General features: G+C 36.5%; 2 protein-coding genes and 1 long non-coding RNA gene across 4 annotated transcripts in view; 1 reads left to right on the forward strand and 2 right to left on the reverse strand.

Moving 5' to 3' along the window:
- The first annotated feature begins 220 nt into the window (after positions 1-220).
- dync2i2 (dynein 2 intermediate chain 2) lies at positions 221-14,407 on the forward strand. The gene is made up of 9 exons (XM_061881699.1): positions 221-428; positions 3,303-3,563; positions 3,656-3,765; positions 3,832-3,989; positions 4,057-4,166; positions 6,722-6,889; positions 9,431-9,663; positions 9,791-9,948; positions 13,789-14,407. The coding sequence occupies exons 1-9, from the start codon at positions 351-353 to the stop codon at positions 14,025-14,027; spliced, it is 1,515 nt and encodes a 504-aa protein (XP_061737683.1). The 5' UTR covers positions 221-350; the 3' UTR covers positions 14,028-14,407.
- LOC133539641 (uncharacterized) lies at positions 6,824-15,677 on the reverse strand. Of its 2 annotated transcripts, XR_009803458.1 has the most exons (4): positions 13,809-15,677; positions 9,831-9,939; positions 9,654-9,741; positions 6,824-9,566 (listed from the first exon to the last, which is right to left on the reverse strand). It is a non-coding gene; the product is annotated as an uncharacterized LOC133539641 (long non-coding RNA). The 2 variants fall into 2 exon arrangements; XR_009803457.1 differs by having other exon boundaries at positions 6,824-9,741.
- Positions 15,678-16,974: 1,297 nt separating this feature from the next.
- ptpn2a (protein tyrosine phosphatase non-receptor type 2a) overlaps positions 16,975-22,845 on the reverse strand; it is a 36,192-nt gene continuing 30,321 nt past the window's right edge. Inside the window, exon 9 of the mRNA XM_061881700.1 lies at positions 16,975-17,849. Within this exon, the coding sequence (XP_061737684.1) occupies positions 17,660-17,849 (190 nt within the window). The 3' untranslated portion in view covers positions 16,975-17,659. The remainder of the gene's footprint in view (positions 17,850-22,845) is intronic.

Below are 22,845 nucleotides of genomic sequence, written 5' to 3' on the forward strand. Positions count from 1 at the left end.
CACATTCTGTCTCTCACAGTTGAAGTGTACCTATGATGAAAATTACAGACCTCTGTCATCATTTTAAGTGGGAGAACTTGCACAATCGCTGGCTGACTAAATGCTTTTTAGCCCCACTGTACATACAGTATATACAACACCTCTTCTAACATCCTCTTAGTGGCGCTGTTGCGCATATAAACCGGGTTGCCACCACCACCAAAGGAGAAGGAGAAGTAACCATAGAAGAAGAAAAAGAAGAGACGATTTTTGTTGACGGCTGTTATGACAACAACGCATTTAATGCACTTTAAGGACAGGAAATAGTATTTATTGATATATTTTAAGAATAATAATTATAATTCACCGATATGTTTAGTGACGAGCATCAAATGTCTGTGAGTATTGAGTCGTCATGGACAAAATGTCAGCATTTGGCCCAGGAATCGGTACGTGAACAATTATTCATTTTATCTAACTAGATAATTATTCTAATTATAGCTGTGTGCTCGCTTTTAGCATCTTTAATGTACAAACCCCGTTTCCATATGAGTTGTGAAATTGTGTCAGATGTAAATATAAACGGAATACAGTGGTTTGAAAATCGATTTCAACCCATATTCAATTGAATGCACTACTAAGACAACATATTTGATGTTCAAACTGATAAACATTTTTTTTTTTTTGCAAATAATCAATAACTTTAGAATTTGATGCCAGCAACACGTGACAAAGAAGTTGGGAAATGTGGCAATAAATACTGATAAAGTTGAGGTATGCTCATCAAACACTTATATGGACCATCCCACAGGTGTGCAGGCTAATTGGGAACAGGTGGGTGCCATGATTGGGTATAAAAGCAGCTTCCGTGAAATGCTAAGTAATTCACAAACAAGGATGGGGTGAGGGTCACCACTTTGTAAGCAAATTGTCGAACAGTTTTAGAACAACATTTCTCAACGAGCAATTGCAAGGAATTCAGGGATTTTACCATCTACGGTCCGTAAAATCATCAAAAAGTTCAGAGAATCTGGAGAAATCACTGCACGTAAGCGATGATATTACGGACTTTTGATCCCTCAAGCGGTACTGCATCAAAAAACGACATCAGTGTGTAAAGGATATCACCACATGGGCTCAGAAACACTTCATAAAACCACTGTCAGTAACTACAGTTGGTCGCTACATCTGTAAGTGCTAGTTAAAACTGTACTATACAAAACCAAACCCATTTATCAACAATATCCTGAATAGCGGCCTGCTTGGCTGGGCCTGAGCTCATCTAAGATGGACTGATGCAAAGTGGAAAAGTGTTCTGTGGTCTGACGAGTCCACATTTCAGATTATATTTGGAAACTGTGGACGTGGTGTCCTCCGGAACAAAGAGGAAAATAACCATCCGGATTGTTATAGGCGCAAAGTTGAAAAGCCAGCATCTGTGATGGTATGGGGGTGTATTAGTGCCCAAGGCATGGGTAACTTACACATCTGTGAAGGCACCATTAATGCTGAAAGGTACATTCAGGTTTTAGAGCAACATATGTTGCCATCCAAGCAACATGTATTTCATAGACGCCCCTGATTATTTCAGCAAGACAAGTGTTACAACAGCGTGGCTTTGTAAAAAAAAGAGTGCGGGTACTTTCCTGGCCCGCCTGCAGTCCAAACCTGTCTCCCATCGAAAATTTGTGGCACATTATGAAGCGTAAAATAGGACAGCGGAGACCCCGGACTGTTGAACGACTGAAGCTCTACATAAAACAAGAATGGGAAACAATTACGATTTCAAAGCTACAACATTTAGTTTCCTCAGTTCCCAAACGTTTATTGAGTGTTGTTAAAAGAAAAGGTGATGTAACACTCCGGTGAACATGCCCTTTCCCAACTACTTTGGCACGTGTTGCAGCCACGAAATTCTAAGTTAATTATTATTTGCAAAAAAAAAATAAAGTTTATGAGTTTGAACATCAAATATGTTGTCTTTGTTGTGCATTCGACTGAATATGGGTTGAAAAGGATTTGCAAATCATTGTATTCTGTTTATATTTACATCTAACACAATTTCCCAACTCATATGGAAACAGGGTTTGCACAAAATGTAACAAAGTACTTGCCATTTTTTTGTTTGATTTGTGTGATACTCAAAAGAAAACATTATTATATGTGTATAAATCAGGGGTGTCCAAAGTTTAGCCCAGGGGCCATTTGTGGGTCACAGCTCATTTTTTAACGGCCCCAGGCACATTAAAAAAAAAACATTAAAAATGTGGAATAAAAAAGCTAACGGGTGAATAGTAACAAGAAAATGTTGCAGTGTTTACTCTTAATAACGCAAAGCTGCCATAAAAGCTGTATTTTTCTTTAAAACTGTCATTGCTCAAAAATAATAAGGATTTTAAATCAGTGGTCAGTGTGTGTGTGTGTGTGTGTGTGTGTGTGTATGTATGAATAGAATAGAGTTTTATTGTCATTATTGCAATGAACAGGTTCAAAGAACAACGAAATTGGAGCAGCTCCTCCTAAGGTGCATATACAATATGGTAGTATAAATTAAAAAATAATAATAATAAATAAATAAATATATGTATATATACATTATGTTTTAGAGTGGCCCGTGAGACGTTAATTTGCAGCTCCCACCTTAATATCATTCAATCAATGTTTATTTATATAGCCCTAAATAACTAGTGTCTCAAAGGGCTGCACAAACCACAACGACATCCTCGGTAGGCCCACATAAGGGCAAGGAAAACTCACACCCAGTGGGACGTCGGTGACAATGATGACTATGAGAAACCTTGGAGAGGACTGCATTTTATACATATACATATATATATATATATATATATATATATATATATATATATATATATATATATATAATGTTGATTGGATTTGTTTTCGTAGCTTTTATTTTTTAATAGAAAAATGTAGTCTGCTTAAGCCTTTAATGAAACAACCACCTATTTCCTAAAGTGTGTGTGTGTGAAGTGAAGTGAATTATATTTATATAGCGCTTTTTCTCTAGTGACTCAAAGCGCTTTACATAGTGAAACCCAATATCTAAGTTACATTCAAACCAGTGTGGTTGGCACTGGAAGCAGGTGGGTAAAGTGTCTTGCCCAAGGACACAACAGTAGTGACTAGGTTGGCAGAAGCGGGAATTGAACCTGCAACCTTCAAGTTGCTGGCACGGCCACTCTACCAACCGAGCTAAACCGCCTGTGTGTGCGTGTGTGTGTGTGCGCGTGCGTGCGTGCGTGCGTGCGTGTGTGTGTGCGCGTGCGTGCGTGCGTGCGTGCGTGCGTGCGTGTGTTTTTCAGAGAGGCTGTCAGACCAGAGTGATTGACAGCAGTGAAGCAGGAGTACAAAGTGTGTGTAGTGTGATGAGAAGTACTCAGACTGATCAGCCGGATCATTTAAGTCCAAAGCTCCTTCAGGATCAACAACACGAGCTCCATTCCGAGGGCCTGAAGGAGTTTGTGCGCGGCGTGGAAGCCGCCGTCATCAGAGAGCTGGTCAGGAATGCCAAGAGTCACGCGTTTGATGACTTTCAGGTCAACTGGGAAGAACGCAATCAGAAGGTGAGAAGTAAATCATGATTATACCAACACTGCACACCAATATTATGTTTATAAATAGTAGATGTACTTTAGGGGTGTGTGTTGTTGTGCAGGTGTTGTGTCTTCACCAACTTCAACACCCCAAGGCCGTCGAGCGATGTCTTCACGTGACGAGCGTGTCGTGGACTTGTACCGGAGCGTCCATCGCCTGTGCTTATGGGCGGTGCGTTTGCGTGTTAACGACAATGCCGGCTGTCAATCAAACACCGCTTTTGTTGTGCCGCGGCAGGATGGCGGAAGGGGACTGGAACCAGGACAAGTCCTACGTTTGCATGTGGAACTTAGACCATAGAGGTCTGAAGCCTCAACAAGCGGACGTGGTCATCAGCGTTTCTACGGCAGTGACGTGTCTGTGCTGCCACCCCAAGCAGCCGGCCCTCATCGCGGGTATTCAGATTTGTTTGGAATATATTTATTTTGCCCCTGCATGCGTGACGAGAAACATGTGCTGCAGGTGGTTTGTACAGCGGAGAAGTGCTGGTCTGGGACACCAGTCAGACCACAGACCCGGTGCTGGCACAAACTGGCATGTCAGCAGACAGTCACAGAGAACCTGTTTGTCAGGTGAGACACTGCGTTCAAAGGACTCCGGCTTATTAGTGATTCCCAAAGCCCAAAAAAAGTCTGCGGGCTATAGAGCGTTTTCCGTTCGGGCTCCAGTACTCTGGAATGCCCTCCCGGTAACAGTTCGAGATGCCACCTCAGTAGAAGCATTTAAGTCTCACCTTAAAACTCATTTGTATACTCTAGCCTTTAAATAGACTCCCTTTTTAGACCAGTTGATCTGCCGTTTCTTTTCTTTTTCTTCTATGTCCCACTCTCCCTTGTGGAGGGGGTCCGGTCCGATCCGGTGGCCATGTACTGCTTGCCTGTGTATCGGCTGGGGACATCTCTGCGCTGCTGATCCGCCTCCGCTTGGGATGGTTTCCTGCTGGCTCCGCTGTGAACGGGAATCTCGCTGCTGTGTTGGATCCGCTTTGGACTGGACTCTCGCGACTGTGTTGGATCCATTGTGGGTTGAACTTTCACAGTATCATGTTAGACCCGCTCGACATCCATTGCTTTCCTCCTCTCCAAGGTTCTCATAGTCATCATTGTCACCGATGTCCCACTGGGTGTGAGTTTTCCTTGCCCTTATGTGGGCCTACCGAGGATGTCGTGGTGGTTTGTGCAGCCCTTTGAGACACTAGTGATTTAGGGCTATATAAGTAAACATTGATTGATTGATTGATTGATCTTTTTTTAATCGTAAAAATATTACAGTTAACGCAATAATAATGTGCGTTGGAGCCAAATTTCCTTATTTTGTTTATATTGTTTTCTCAATGATTGCTGGCCTCTGTTCATGCTGATGGTTGTCACTGTTCCCCATTAGGGGGGGGACCCTTGCTATGGTGCGGTTGCCATGGTAACCTCATTTAATCTAGGGTTCAAGTGGTCGCACTCAGGTGCAATTGCTGGGGGGACACAAACAGTTTTTCGACCGAGCCGTGCGTGGTCAGGTCTCGCTGCTGTAATAATGTTCAATCAATCAATCAGTGTTTCTTTATATAGCACTAAACCACAAGTGTCTCAAAGGGCTGCACAAGCCACAATGACATATTCGGTTCAGTGCCCACATAAGGGCAAGGAAAAACTCACAACCCCGTGGGATGTCAATGTGAATAACAATGAGAAACCTTGGAGAGGACCGCAGATGTGGGTGATCCCCCCCACCCCCCGTTCTCTAGGGGAGACCGGATGCAATGGACATCGAGTGGGTCTAACACAATATTCTGAAAGTCCAGTCCATAGTGGATCCAACATAATAGTGAGTGTCCAGTCCATAGTGGATCTAACTTAATAGTGTGAGAGTCCAGTCCATGGTGGATCCAACATAATAGTGAGAGTCCAGTCCATAGTGGATCTAGCATAATACTGAGAGTCCACTCCATAGTGGATCTAACGTAATTGTGTGAGAGTCCAGTCCATAGTGGATCCAACATAATAGTGAGAGTCCAGTCCATAGTGGATCTAGCATAATAGCCAGAGTCCAGTCCATAGTGGATCTTACGTAATAGAGAGAGTCCAGTCCATAGTGGATCTAACATAATAGTGAGAGTCCAGTCCATAGTGGATCTAACGTAATAGTGAGAGTCCAGTCCATAGTGGATCTAACATAATAGTTCAATTCAAGGTCAGCATACTAACAATGACATTATGTTCTATAGCCTGCATTTGATTTCATTTTGATAGCTTCAAATAAACTGATTATCATATTCAAACATATTTCCACAGTACTGGACTTTGAATCATTTGCACACGTTTTACCATGAATTGATTAACGTGGACCCCGACTTAAACAAGTTGAAAAACTTAATCGGGTTCTACCATTTAGTGGTCAGTTGTACGGAATGTGTACTGAACTGTGCAATCTACTAAAAAAAGTTTCGATCAATCAATCAAGTTTCGATCAATCAATCAAAAAGCGTCAACACTGTCGCCTCTGTATCAGCTTAAAGGTACATGCTGTACAATGTGTTAACTATCGTATGTTCCTGACGATATATAAGCCGCACCTACTACATTTTTGAAGAACCAAATATTTTACTTCCCATTAACTTGTACATGTAATGTCGTCGGCGACGATCACTCAAAACGAGTATGTTTATCCTCCTGTTGGTGGGATTGCCTTCAGGAGAACGCCTGTGCGTGAACTCTTTTAAAGTGGGGACCCCCGCCACCCGACCTCTGATAAGGGGAAGAAAATGGATTGATGGAGATTGGATTGTTTAGTGAGGTCCTCGGTCTGGCACTGCATCAACAAGACATTCAAATTGACTAAATAGAGGAAGTAAAATGTATTTAAAAAAATTAGTATGAGCCTGTGTAAGGATTATTACCTTTACAACAAAGAGCTACACCTCTAAAGTAAGGCGGTGCGTCTGGGTGTCTAGTTTTCACCCAACACTACGAAGGAATGCGCCTTGACAAACACTACTTTTGTAACACAATGGGAGATTGTTACTTTAAGTAATATTAAATATTATGATGATATTGTTACTATTCGTAGTAATACAAAGTACTACATTGAATGATAGCTAACCTGTGTGTGTGTGTGTGTGTGTGTGTGTGTGTAGGTGACGTGGGTGTCCCTGAACACCAAAGGAGAGTTTGGTGTACTGAGCGCATGTTCAGGAGGAAGACTTCTGCTGTGGACTCTGAATTCCGAGCAAGGAAGATTTGATGTGAAATCAGCTTTTATTTTGATCCAACAACAGATTCCTTCCTGCGGCACCAACTTCAAAGTAACCACACACTCATAAATGTACTTACATCATATGTTATATGACTTATTTATCTACCTATGTACTTTATCAATTTATCTATGCACTGTATTTCCATTTTTACTCACCCACGTACTTTACTTTTACTAACATATTTACTAACTTACCCATTTACTAACAAATGTACTTACTTTCTAACCCAATAACATTTTTACTGATTTACTTTCCTATTTACTTACTTACCTAGTTACTAACATATTTACAGACTAACTTACTACCTTTTTACGAACATATTTACTTACTGACCTATTGACTAACATTTTTACTTACTTACCTATTTACTAACATATTTACTTACTTATTTACTAACATATTTACTTACTGACCTATTTACTAACACATTTACTTACTGGCCTATTTACTAACATATTTACTTACTTACCTATTTACTAACACATTTACTTACTTACCTATTTACTAACATATTTACTTACTTATTTACTAACATATTTACTTACTGACCTATTTACTAACACATTTACTTACTGGCCTATTTACTAACATATTTACTTACTTACCTATTTACTAACATATTTACTTACTTACTTACCTATTTACTAACACATTTACTTACTGACCTATTTACTAACATATTTACTTACTTACCTATTTACTAACACATTTACTTACTTACCTATTTACTAACATATTTACTTACTTACTTATTTACTAACATATGTACTTACTGACCTATTTACTAACACATTTACTTACTGGCCTATTTACTAACATATTTACTTACTTACTTACCTATTTACTAACACATTTACTTACTGACCTATTTACTAACATATTTACTTACTTACCTATTTACTAACACATTTACTTACTTACCTATTTACTAACATATTTACTTACCAATCTATTTACTAACATATTTACTTACTTCCTAATTTACTAACATATTTACTTACTTACCTATTTACTAACACATTTACTTACTGGCCTATTTACTAACATATTTACTTACTTACCTATTTATTAACACATTTACTTACTGGCCTATTTACTAACATATTTACTTACTTACTTACCTATTTACTAACACATTTACTTACTGACCTATTTACTAACATATTTACTTACCAATCTATTTACTAACATATTTACTTACTTCCTTATTTACTAATATATTTACTTACTTACCTATTTACTAGCACATTTACTTAATTACCTATTTAAGAACATATTTACTTACGGACCAATTTATTAACATATTTACTTACTTACCTATTTACTAACATATTGACTTACTTACCTATTTGCTAACATATTTACTTACTTACCTATTAAATAACATATTTACTGACTTACCTACCTACTTACTAACACATTTACTTACTGACATATTTACTTACTTACCTATTTATTAACATATTGACTTACTTACCTATTTACTAACATACTGACTTACTTTCCTATTTACTAACATATTTACTTACTTACCTATTAAATTACATATTTACTGACTTACTTACCTACTTTACGAACTTATTTAAAAATTTGACCTATTTACAAACATACTTACTAACACATTTACTTACTGACCTATTTACTAACACATTTACTTACTTACCTATTCAAGAATATATTTACTTACTGACCTATTTATTAACATATTTACTTACTTCCCTATTTACTAACATATTGACTTATTTACCTATTTACTAACATATTTATTGACTTACCTATTTAATAACATATTTACTGACTTTTTACCTACCTGTTTATGAACATATTTAATTATTGACCTATTTACAAACATATTTACTTACTTACCTATTTACAAACATATTTATTTACTTACCTATTTACTAACATATTGACTTACTTACCTATAAAATAACATTTTTACTGACTTACTTACCTACCTGTTTACGAAAATATTTAATTACTTACCTATTTACAAACATATTTACTTACTTACCTATTTACAAACATATTTATTTACTAACATATTTACTTACTGACCTATTTACAAACATATTTACTTACTTACCTATTTACTAACATATTGACTTACTTCCATATTTACTTACTTACCTATTAAATGACATATTTACTGACTTTCTTACCTACCTGTTTACGAACATATTTACTTACTGACCAATTTAAAACATATTTATTTACTGACCTATTTACTAACATATTTACTTACTGACTTATTTATTAACATATTTACTTACTGACCAATTTACAAACATATTTATTTACTGACCTATTTACTAACATATTTACTTACTGACTTATTTATTAACATATTTACTTACTGACCTACTTACTAACATATTTTCTTAACTATTTACTAACATGTTTACTTACTTATTATTACCTACCTATTTACTACCATATTCACTTACTTGGCCACTTAAAGAGTTTACTTATGGAACTTACTTACAGTTCTCATTCTTCAATAATTTCATGATCAGGTTGTGTTTTCCAAAGTGTCTTTTTAGGAGAAGATTTCTTCGATTCAGTTTTTGGGTTTGTGTGTGTGTACAGGTCCAAGGAACTGTCACAGTGGGCGTCACCTCCATGGATCTGTCCACCTGGGACCCAGACACTCTGATTGTTGGTTCTGAGGGTGGTCTTCTGCTGAGATGCTCTCTGTCCTCACAAACACCCGCTGCTCTTCCACCTGAAAGTCAAAGTGTTCCACTGAGAGCTCCCGCGGTCTTCTCTTTCAAACCTGGCAGTGGCCCTGTCCACTCCATACACTGCTCACCTTTTCACAGGTACACACACCTGTCCACTCCATACACTGCTCACCTGTCCACAGGTACAGACACCTGTCCACTCCATACACTGCTCACCTGTCCACAGTTACAAGTAAAGTAAGCTGAATTGATGTCTTTGTTGCAGGAATCTGTTTCTGAGTGCAGGGACAGACGGTCTAACCCACCTGCATTCTCTGCTGCAAAACAACCCTCTGCTGTCACTACGAGTGTCTGACAGCTACGTCTTCAAAGTGCAGTGGTCTCCAAGCCGACCTTTGGTCTTTGCTGCAGCCACTGGACAAGGTACAGTCAAGTTTTTATTATGATCATTCATAATATTGGATGAGGTACGACCAAGTTATTAATATCATCATTCATAATACTGGACAAGATCCAGCAACATTATGAATTTCATTGTTCATCATATTGAACCAAGTATAACAAAGTTGTTAAAATGATCATTCATAACACTGGACCAGGTACAACAAAGTTAATATTTTTATTCATAATATTGGACAGGGTACAAAAAAGTTATTAATATCACCTCTCCTGAAGGAATCAATAAAGTATTATCTATCTATCATAATATTGGACAAGGTATAACAAAGTTAATATCATTATTCATAATACTGTACAAGGCACAACAAAGTTATTAATATAATTGTTCATAATACTACACAAGGTAAACCTTATTCTTAGAATACTTTATAATAGTGCAGTGTATTTCTATGGTGTAAACATATAATATATATAGAGTATAGAGCCAGTATATATCGAGTGTTTATAATACACATAAGCATAGATCTAGTATAAATAGTGTATACAACATATATAAGTATAGGACTAGTACACATAGAACATATATAATAGACATAAGTATAGTGGCTGCTCCGACCATCAGTGTGTGAATGGGGGAATGTGGAAATGGTGTCAAAGCACTTTGAGTAACCTTGAAGGTAGAAAAGCGCTATACAAGTATAACCAATTTACCATTTAGTATGGATGTGTGTGTGTATATATATACATGGAGTGAGAGGGAGCTACTATATATATATATATATATATATATATATATATATATATATATATATATATATATATATATATATATATATATATATATATATATATATATGTGTGTGTTGGCCCTGCGATGAGGTGGCGACTTGTCCGGGGTGTACCCCGCCTTCCGCCCAATTATAAGTGAGATAGGCGCCAGCGCCCCCCGCGACCCCAAAAGAGAATAAGCAGTAGAAAAGGGATGGATAATTAGGTTGATTGGCAACACTAAATTGGCCCTAGTGTTTGAATGTGAGTGTTGTCTGTCTGTGTTGGCCCTGCGATGAGGTGGCGACTTGTCCAGGATGTACCCCACCTTACACCCCAATGCAGCTGAGATAAGCTCCAGCAACCCCCGCGACCCCGAACGGAACAAGCAGTAGAAGATGGATGGATGGATGGATGAATGGATGGATAGAGATATATATGCACACAGATATATATGTAAAAAAGCGGTAGAAAATGGATGGATTATATATATATATATATATATATATATATACACACACACACACACAGATATGTATATTATATATGCTATTATAAGTATATGGCTAGTACATATAGTGTATATGATAGATACCGTATTCCCTTGAATTGCCGCCGGGGCGCTAATTAATTTGAAACCTCTTCTCACTCCTGCGCTTACCAAAGGCATGCGGTAAAAGTAAGCATGCGCTAATTATTTTAAAACCTCTTCACTCTGGCACTTACCAAAGGTATGCAGTAAAAATTTGAGTGTGATGTAAGCTTGGACCTTAAATCCTACTGAATAGCTCTAAATCTTCCCTTTATGCGATTTCAAATGACCGGTATTGAAATCAGCCTCCTCCATTTTGAAAATGATGACAGGGGAAGTGTCAGTCGTGACGTCACCAGGCGGTAATACTAGGCATGCGCTAATTATTTTGGGAAGCGAGTTTGACCCGGCAGTAATTCAAGGCAGGCGCATACTATACACCCTGCGGCAATTCAAGGAAATACGGTATATAGAGCTAGTATATGTAGTACATAAGACATAAATATAGAGCTAGTGTACATAGTGTATATAATAAATGTAAATACAGCGAGTATAGAGTACATATAATACATACTATATGTATAAAGCTATTATATATAATGTATATAATATACATAAGTAAACAGTATATATAGTTTATATTATATACATAATCAGAGCTAGTATAAAGCTAGTATAGCGTATATAATAGACACATGTATAGAGAATATATATATTAGATATATGTAGAGAGCTAGTAGATATAGAGCATATGTAATAGACATTAGTATAGACCCAGTAGATATACCGTGTATGTAATAGATGTACTAATACTTTGTATTTATGTATGTATATAGATATTTATTCATATTGTTACACACAAACAGTGGGGCGAAAAAGTATTTAGTCAGCCACTAATTATGCAAGTTCTCCCACCTAAAAAGATGGGGAGTCATGTAACTTTCATCATATGTATACCTCAACTATGAGAGACAGAATGGGGGAAAAAAATACTCCAGGAAATCACATTGAAGGATTTTTTATCAATTCATTGGTAAATTCCTCTGGAAAATAATTATTTGGTCACCTCCAACAAGCCATATTTCTAGCTTTCAGTATAGTGCTAGTATAGTGTACATAATATACTGTAAGTTTAGTGCTAGTATAAATAGTGTAGTGTAAGAACTAAACAAACTAAATAAAATACTATAAACTGGCCTGTGAAATAATTGTACTATCATTTAACACATAACTATCTTTTTGATACATTTTACCATCATTTTAATACATGTTACAGTCTTTTTAATACAGAAACTGCTTATTTTATGATCGCTGCATATTTTTTAGGCGCTGTGTGTATATGGAATTGTTTCGGCTGTTCATTTTTGTGTGTCCATGTTTTCACTTTTTTTCTTTAAACTGAATCTTGTTATTTTAAATGACAATAGAAGGAATCTATCTAATAGAGCTTTTTGATTGATTGATTGAAACTTTTATTAGTAGATTGCACAGTTCAGTACATATTCCGTACAATTGACCACTAAATGGTAACACCCCAATAAGTTTTTCAACTACTTTAAGTCGGGGTCCATGTAAATCCGGGGTGTCCAAACTTTTTCCACTGAGGGCCGCACACTGAAAAATCAAAGCACGCGAGGGCCAAGTTGATATTTTTTCATTTTCATCACCAATACAATATACACTTTTTTTTTTTTAATTGTTGGGGCTCCGTCAAGTTAGGTCTTAAGGACCCAGAAGGGTTTCAGTCTTAAACAAGGTTCAAAATAAGTCATGTGTTATTTTTTTCCATAAAACCCTTGAATCGCTAATTCTACTTCATTAATTGTTTTACTTTTTACGAGCTTTTTGTTGAAACCCTATTTTTTGAGGCAAAATACAATATTTTTCCCAAAAGGATTTTCAAAGTGAAATATTTATTGTGAAGTAATTGGATTGTTAAATAGGTCAAAAATTCATAGCAAAATGTATTGGAATGTATTATTTAAAATTTTTTTTTTGCAAAGAGTTATTAAAATCCACTAAAATCCTTAGGGATCCAAAAGTGCCCCACTTATAAAAAGGTCATGGTTTTTTTTTTTTTTCATTCAACACTTAAATCTCTATATCAGCTTCAGATAATATATTGTAATTGGTTTAATATATTTATAATAATCAATAGGATAAATAGTATTAGTATATAATTAGTATGGATTTTTTTTTCTGATTTTCATATTGTTTGTTGTATTTGTCCTTTTTGTCCTGAAATCAATCAATTTATAGCAACATTGATTTTTATTCATTATTTTTTAAGAAATTATTTAAAAAATGGTGTTATTAGAGTCAACAATGCAACTTTTTCCTTGTTGCATTTCACCTATTTGCTCTTTTATTCCACTTTTTAATGTTTGAAAAGAAATGTATATATTTTAGTATTTTTAGAATGATGTGCTGCGGGCCGATAAAACATTAGCTGCGGGCCGCAAATGGCCCCCGGGCCATACTTTGGACACTCCTGACGTAAATCAATTCATGCTACAGTAGTATACATAGAGTGTAGCTTTAAAAGGTGTTGTTGTGTGACCCAGGTGAGGTGCAAATATTCGACCTGAGTGGAAGATCACTAAGACCAGCAGCCACCATCGGTCCAGAAGGCGTCAACAAGGCCGCCACGTGTTTGGCCTTCAACGCGCAGAATGGCGGCCTCCTGGCTGTAGGAGGAAGTGACGGCGTGGTCAGCGTTTGGAAACTCAGCACCGATTTGAGCGAGCAGAAGCCCACAGAGACTCACTTCCTGGAGCAAATAGCCAATCAAGCAGCGGAATGATCAACACATATAATGTGACAAGCTACAAGCTAGATCTTGTTTTATTACATGTTTTGTGTTCCTGGTCTTCTACTATTCACATTTACACCTCCTACTCTTAATTATTGATAGATTTTGTTCGCTGGACATCAAGGGTATTCAACTTTTTACAGGCCAAGGACCCGCAAACTTTACAAAACATGTACACTCATCACTAGGTGACAACTAACGCGCTAATCGCTACCTTAAATCAAAGGAAATGTGAAGGTTACTTTTTTTGTGGGTTTTCTTTTATTCTTTATCTTTGTGTGGATTATATTTTCAATCTTTCTGTAAACATGACTCACCTTTACTTGGTTATCTGGAAAATGTATAAAAATATATTTGATAAAACGTGCAAACTCTCTCTTCCCTGGGCATGCACCCCTCATCTTGTTAGAGGATACATTGTCTGGTCCTAGCAGCCTGTGCACAGATAAAATGTGATCAATGTCAACACAAACTCAGCACTTCACTTGCCATCCATTGAAGGCCCTGGGAATACAATAACCTCATGAACGACAAGATCCATAAACACGTACATAGTCAATTGTAACATTCTTTGATGTGTACTTAGTTGAACTAAGTAGTTTTTTTTTTTTTTTTTAACATTTTCAAAAAACGTTTAAAGACTTTTTCACATTGTCATTAAGGGGTATTGTCTGTAGAATTTTGAGGGAAAAATTTATGAAATCTATTTTGTAATAAGGCTGTAAAGGCGTTGTGAATACTTCTCCGATGCACTGTGTAAATAGTAACATTATTTTGTGTAAATAGTAACATTTTCTGTGTATATAGTAGATTGTAACATTACTTGACATGTACATAGTATACTGTAACTTTATTTTTGTGTACATAGTAAATAGAAACATTCCTTGTGTACTTTGTAAATCGTAACATTTGATGAGTACATGATGAATTGTAACATTATTGTTGTGTACGTACTAAATTGTAACATTATTTGATGTGTACATAGTATAATGTAACATACTTTTTGTGTACATAGTACATAGAAATATTATTTTAAAAATAGTAAATTGTAACATTTGATGTGTACATAGTATTTTGTAAAGTTTTTTTGTGTATATAATGAATAGAAACCTTTGTGTACATAGCAAATAGAACAATTATTATGAATATAGTGAATTGTTACATTATTTGATGTGTACATAATATATTGTAACATTTTTTGTACATAGTAAACAGAAACATTTGTGAACATAGAAAATTGTAACATTTGATGTGTACATAGTATATTGTAACATTTTTGTATACATAGTAAATACAAACATCTGTGTACATAGTAAATTGTAACATTATTTCCTGTGTACATATTATATTGTAACATACTTTTTGTGTACATAGTAAATAGAAACATTATTTTTAAACATAGTATATTGTAACAATTTTTGTGTACATAGTAAATTGAAACATTATTTTAAAAAATAGTAAATTATAACATTATTTGATGTGTACATAGTAAATTGTAACATTATTTTTGTGTACATAGTAAATAGAAACATTATTTTTAAACACAGTAAATTGTAACATTATTTCCTGTGTACATATTATATTGTAACATAATTTTTGTGTACATAGTAAATAGAAACATTATTTTTAAACATAGTAAATTTTAAAATTATTTGATGTGTACATAGTATATTGTAACAATTTTTTGTACATAGTAAATTTAAACGTTATTTTAAAAAATAGTAAATTGTAACATTATTTGATGTGTACATAGTAAATTGTAACATTATTTTTGTGTACATGGTAAATAGAAACATTTTTAAACATAGTAAATTGTAACATTATTTGATGTGTACATAGTATATTGTAACATAATTTTGTGTACATAGTATATTGTAACATAATTTTGTGTACATAGTAAATACAAACATTATTTTTAAACATAGTAAATTGTAACATTATTTGATGTGTACATAGTATGTTGTAACATCATTTTGTGTACATAGTAAATAGAAACATTTGTGAACATAGTAAATTGTAACATTATTTGATGTGTACATAGTATATTGTAACCTTTTTTGTGTACATAGTACATAGAAACATTTTAAACAGTAAATTTTAACATTTGACGTGTAAATAGTATATTGTAACATTATTTTTGTATACATAGTAAATATAAACATTGGTGAACATAGTAAATTTTAAGATTATGTGATGTGTACATAGCATATTGTAACATTATTTTGTGTACATAGTAAATAGAAACATGTGTGAACATAGTAAATTGTAAGATTATGTGATGTGTACATTGTGAATAGTAACATTATTTGTGTACATAGTACATTGTAACATTATTTAATGTGTACATATTATATTGTAACCTAATTTTTGTGTACATAGTAAATAGAAACATTTTTAAACATAGTATATTGTAACATTATTTTGTGCACATAGTAAATAGAAACATGTGTGAACATAGTAACTATTTGATGTGTACATTGTAAATAGTAACATTCTTTGTGTACATACTGTAGTAACATTCTTTATGTACATAGTAAATTGTAACATTGTTTGATTTGTACATAGTAAATATTGCCGTTTTTGTGTACATAATTAGTCAATTGTTACTGCGTAAAGGTAAATATTTGTGTTTCACTACATTTAACTTAGTATGATACAATACTACAGTACATACAGTCGATTTTTTTAAGTACCGGTATACATGTTATATTTACGTTCTTACTTACAAGAAAGGTTCAAAAGTGGCAACTGAGTTTTTTGTGTGACTTTTCTAGCAATACAACATGTAACTACACAATATAAGTGTACAATCCCATATGAGGTTGTGTTGAAAAAGGGCGACGTGTAAAAAGGTAAACAAAAGTGTACATTTCTAGGCTGGACGTCAGGTGTGAATAATCCTCGCAGTGACTTGAGGAAACACAAATGCAAGGCAAAGTTATGGGAAAAAGAGTAGGGTTTTATTGAAGTATTTCTTGTTAAGTGCTGTCGAAAGGTACAACATGTACTAAGTGTAATGCACAGACAGAGAGGTGGAATGCCAAAAGGGGCTTGCTAAACGACTTGAAGGCACACCTTCCTTGCATTTGCTGTCACCCAGAGGAATAGCATAGTCATGTACAGAATATACATTCATATACATACCACACCGATGCTTCAACAGCGGGAATAACGTGAAATGGAAGCTATCCAGCGGGCGGAGCAAGGCGGATGGCCAGGCGTCTGCTCGCCTACAAATATATATTTTTTCGGACATCCTGCTCTCTGACAACGGAAGAACAAGTTTTTAAAAAAAAAAAAATGACTCAATGCGATGAATTTCACTTCCTGGAAATCCCCCACGAGCATAAAGTGAGAATGACTAACACACACAAATAGAAATACAACAGCAGGGTTCTTTTTTTTTCCTGTCATACAGTACATTCAGATAGCAAGAAAAGCAAATCGTCACGCTGGCACCGAGATCCTGAGGTGTTACTCATTTTTGATTCATTCTCATAAAAATATACACGCACTCATTTGATCTAGCGCTCCCACCTGAAGAAATAAATACCCTCTAAATCTACTTGACGAGTACCTGATCTCAGGCACCGCCGCCAATTGCAGTCCGTTTGAAGAGCGGCTCACTGGGAGAACATCCAGCAGACCAGCAGACCCAAAGCCAGCACGGCGGCACCGCCGCCAGTCAGAAGCATGGAGGTCCACGACAGCTTCTTGCCTCGGTCTTGCTCGCTCTTGTTCAGTCTTTGTTTCATCTCCTGGACCATCTGAGACGTGTGAGCAAGCCTCGCTTCGCGCTGACGCTTTCTCAACCTGCAACGATATGCACACGTCGTATCACCCTTATCATTACCACGCCATTGACAAATGTGTTCTTATTACACACGCTGAAATATTTGTGCTATTTTAAAATATATAGATTAGATTAGATTAGATAGTACTTTATTTATTCCGTCAGGAGAGTTCCTTCAGGAAAATTACAATTTTCAGCACAATTCCATTCAAGATCAGACAAACATTACAGGGAGACAGAACAGGATCGCTGACGGGTCTGCCGGCTTCCAGCGCCCCTTACAAAAAAGATGAGATACAGGGAAACAAGGTGGGGGGAAAGGGAGAAAAAAATAGAAGATTAAAATAAAATAAAAAAAATCGGTCTTAGCCTGGGCTCTGGAGAGGGGGTGTAGACTGAGGCCAAGGGAAAAAAACTACTCATAGCCATAGAACACATCCTTCTTACATGTGTGTAAGAGAGAAACATCAAACATCAAAGAACACAGAAGACATTAAAGACATTAAAGTAGCAGATACAACCAGATACTTCTACATACAGCTATATATAGACACACAATACACAGTGGAACCTCGATTTACAAACTTCTCTTTAGGCAAACATTTCGATTTAGATCAGGGGTGTCAAACTAATTTTAGCTCAGGGGCCAAATGGAGGAAAATCTATTCCCAAGTGGGCCAGACTGGTCAAATCATGGCCCGATAACTTAAAAATAAAGACAACTTCAGATTGTTTTCTTTGTTTGAAAATACAACAAGCACATTTTGAAAAAGTACAACTCATAATGTATTGGGGTTTTTTTGTTACACTTATTGTGGTTAAAAGTCACAATTTTTCTGTGATTGTTGGTCCAAAACTAATGGGGATTATGGCAAAATGAGGGAAATAAGTAATTTTTTAGTTGATCTGTGTATTTTGGGTGGTAGGGCATTGGCGCCAATCTACATTTTTGCCAGTGGGTGCTCAGTATGTGTATTAGGGTTGTCCCGATATCAATATTTCGGTACTTTTCTAAATAAAGGGGACCACAAAAAATGTCATTAATAGCTTTAGTTTAACAAAACAAATCTTAGGGTACATTAAACATACGTTTCTTATTGCAAGTTTGTCCTTAAATAAAATAGTGAACATATAAGACAACTTGTCTTTTATTAGTAAGTAAACAAACAAAGGCTCCTAATTTATTTGCTGACATATGCAGAAACATATTGTCATTTATCATTCTATTATTTTTGTCAAAAATATTAAGGATGTACTTGTTCATTTACTGTTAATATCTGCTTATTTGCTGTCTCAACATGTTCTATCTACACTTCTGTTAACATGTAATAATCACTTATTCTTCTGTTGTTTGATACTTTACATTAGTTTTGGATGATACCACTAATTTGGGTATCAGTGCGATAACAGGATCATACATTGGTCATATTCAAAGTCCTCATGTGTCCAGGGACATATTTCCTGAGTTTATAAACATGATATCAATTCTTAAAAAAACAAAAGAAGATTTTGTGATGTTAAGAAATATCGATGTAATCATAGTAGTATCGACTATGTACACCAGGGGTGCCCACACTTTTTCTGCAGGCAAGCTACTTTTCAATTGACCAACTCGAGGGGATCTACCTCATTTATATATATATCATTTATATTTATTTATTTATGAAAGAGACATTTTTGTAAACAAGTTAAATGTGTTTAATGATAATACAAGCATGTGTAACACATATAGATGTCTCTCTTTCACAAAGACAAGAATATAAGTTGGTGTATTACCTGATTCTGATGACTTGCATTGATTGGAATCAGACAGTAATGATGATAACGCCCACATTTTCAAATGGAGGAGAAAAAAAGTTGTCCTCTCTGTACAATACCACATGAAAGTGGTTGGTTTTTGGCATCTAATTCATCCAGCTTCCATACACTTTACAAGAAAAACATTGGCGGCAAATTCCGTAGCTTGCTTGATTGACATTCACGGCACCCGAGGGTCTTGTGAGATGACGCTGGCTGCTGCCAGTTCATTATTATGAAAAAATGACCGAGAGGAAGGCGAGAAACACTTTTTATTTCAACAGACTTTCGCGCCGTACCTTCCGTCAAAACTCTAAAGGCCGACTGCACATTTCCTATCTTCACAATAAAAGCCCTGCTTCATGCCGCCTGCGCTAACAAAATAAGAGTCTCGGAAAGCTGGCGTGCACAAGTGATGTGCACGCCAGCTTTCTGAGGGATCGCTTGTGCACGCCAGTTTTCCGAGACTCTTATTTTGTTAGCGCAGGCAGCATGAAGCAGGGCTTTTATTGTGAAGATAGGAAATGTGCAGTCGGCCTTTAGAGTTTTGACGGAAGGGGACGGCGCGAAAGTCTGTTGAAATAAAAAGTGTTTCTCGCCTTCCTCTCGGTCATTTTTTCATAATAATGAACTGGCAGCAGCCAGCGTCGTCTCACAAGACCCTCGGGTGCCGTGAATGTCGTTTAAGTGACGTCTTGGTGAAGATTGATGATCACTAATTTTTAGGTCTATTTTTTTTAAAAGCCTGGCTGGAGATCGACTGACACATCCCCCGCGGTCGACTGGCAGCTCGCGATCGACGTAATGGGCACCTCTGATGTACACTATTGTGAGTGGTATCATTACAGTGGACGTTAGGTGTAGATCCACCAATGGCGTTGGTTTATATTGTAGCATCCCGGAAGAGTTGGTGCTGCAGGGAATTCTGGGAATTTGTTCTGTAGTGTGTATTTTGTGTTACGATGCAAATATTCTCCCAAAATGTATTTATCATTGTTGTTTAGTGGTTTCACTATATGGCACATGTTTATGACAGTGTTGGCATTGTTCATACTGCCACCCTTAGTGTGACATGTATGGCTGTTGAGTAAGTATGCCTTTTCTCGCTCGTGTGTAGTGTGTTCAAAGTTAGGATGATCGTGTCATTAGAGTGACGACCGGGTCGCATCGTGGTGGGTTTGTTCTCCCAGGAATGCAGATCGGGCTTCGGGCACAGCGTGCAGGTAGGATAAATGATTTATTCACAAATAAATCATACGGTATCAAAGAAAAACGTGCTCATAGCACTTAAGGCAGAAACTAAATGAGCTAGCGTGGGAGCTAGAGGTTAAAAGAGCTTAGCGTAGAAACTTGCAGGTACAGAGCAGGAAAAGAACGTCATCATCTGTTGTATGAAACAAACTAGGGAGCCAGACCGAGTGAGGCCAGGGCAAGGACTAAATAGCCCTCTGATTAGTGCCTGGGCAACAGGTGCGCGTCCCTAACACTAACCAGAGGCAGGTGAATGCCGTCATGAGACACACAAACTCAAAAGGTGCTGAAAACACAAGTGAACATAAATAAACTATGATCCGGGCAGCGGATTATAACAATTAGTTCATTATCGGGCATATTGAAATCTTGGTTAGACCTTGTTAGTTATAGACCAGGGGTGTCAAACTCAAATACAGATTGGGCCAAAATTTAAAATTGAACAAAGCCGCGGGCCAAGGTTGAACAAATTAACCTTTTAATAGGGACCCAAACAAGTTTTGCATTGAACATTGAACAAGCAAGGCTTATATAACTTTATAGTCACATACAAAATCAAGTTTCAAATAATAATAATAAGAAAAAAAATATCAATGGCATATCAAATAAAATTCAAATACAAATTTAAAGCCTCTTTTCTATTTGCAGCCTTCTGAGGTAAATATCAAAATATATTGTAGCGTCCCGAAAGAGTTAGTGCTGCAAGGGGTTCTGGGTATTTGTTCTGTTGTGTTTATGTTATGTTACAGTGCTGATGTTCTCCCGAAATGATTTTGTCATTCTTGTTTGGTGTGAGTTCACAGTGTGGCGCATATTTGTAACAGTGTTAAAGTTGTTTATACGGCCACCCTCAGTGTGACCTGTATAGCTGTTGACCAAGTATGCCTTGCATTCACTTATGTGTGTGTAATAGCCGCATATATTATGCGAGTGGGCCTGCACGCTGTTTGTATGAAGGAAATGCGGACGTGACGACAGGTTGTAGAGAATGCTAAATGCAGTGCCTTTAAGGCACGCCCTCAATATTGTTGTCCGTGTGAAAATCGGGAGAATGCTTGCCCCGGGAGATTTTCGGGAGGGGCACTGAACTTCGGGAGGATTGGCAAGTGTGAGAAATTGCAGTTTTACAGTGGCAATAACGGCGGGCAAGCTGTAATGTTAATTTGATATTGCCTCAAGGGCCAAATTAAATTACACGGCGGGCCAAATCTGGCCCGTTGGCCAGAGTTTGACACCCATGTTATAGACTATATGATTTGTGACTTTTTTGTTATGTAAAACAGACCAACCTCGCTACAAAATTAACAATAAAATTGATTTTTCAAAAATTATTTAAAAAATCAAAAAGTTGGTATCATTTACACGTGGGTGCTCGGCATTGTCTGTGGGTGCTCGGGCCCAAAAGCACCCATGGGATCGGCGGCTATGTTTTAGGGTGTCTGCTTGAGAATAAACACTGCAGGAATGTAGCAGCAGACTGCTAGTTTATGAGCTGGAGTATGCTTAGAACTATATGTAGACATATAATTTTGTTTGAAAAACTAACATCAAAACGACAGCAATTGCATGCCGCACACGTCCTTGGTAGCAGTCATGGCGTCTGCTGTTTAGTTGGCCATACTCTCTTTATAAAAGATTCTGGCTCACACAGAAAAACGCTGACCCTTACTGTTTCTGAAGAGAATTGCAAGTCCCGCAGCAGTCACCACGGAAGCGGTATAGACAAACAAAGAGGCCGTCATAGGGGACGTTATATTTTTTAATATTTAATTTAAAAAGCAATATTTTGACGTGCAAATTGGTGTTTAAATTGCAGATTGAAATTTCACATGCCTGAGTATGAATCTCTAAAAAAATCAACATACCAGCGTAAAAAGGAGAAAATATTTGTGGAGTTAATAAAAAAAAAAGACTATTTGCAATGAGTACATTAATGGCGCTCACAAGTATGGAAACTTCAACGAAACA

This window comes from Nerophis ophidion, linkage group LG21 (genome assembly GCF_033978795.1).
Source record: "Nerophis ophidion isolate RoL-2023_Sa linkage group LG21, RoL_Noph_v1.0, whole genome shotgun sequence".
Taxonomy (NCBI): domain Eukaryota; kingdom Metazoa; phylum Chordata; class Actinopteri; order Syngnathiformes; family Syngnathidae; genus Nerophis; species Nerophis ophidion.

Coding starts and splice junctions, on each gene's coding strand:
- dync2i2 (XM_061881699.1), top strand. CDS start 351: ATGTTTAGTGACGAGCATCAAATGTCTGTGAGTATTGAGTCGTCATGG. Junction 4,167..6,721: donor ACAGAGAACCTGTTTGTCAG/GTGAGACACTGC, acceptor GTGTGTGTGTAG/GTGACGTGGGTGTCCCTGAA. Junction 9,664..9,790: donor CACTGCTCACCTTTTCACAG/GTACACACACCT, acceptor TCTTTGTTGCAG/GAATCTGTTTCTGAGTGCAG.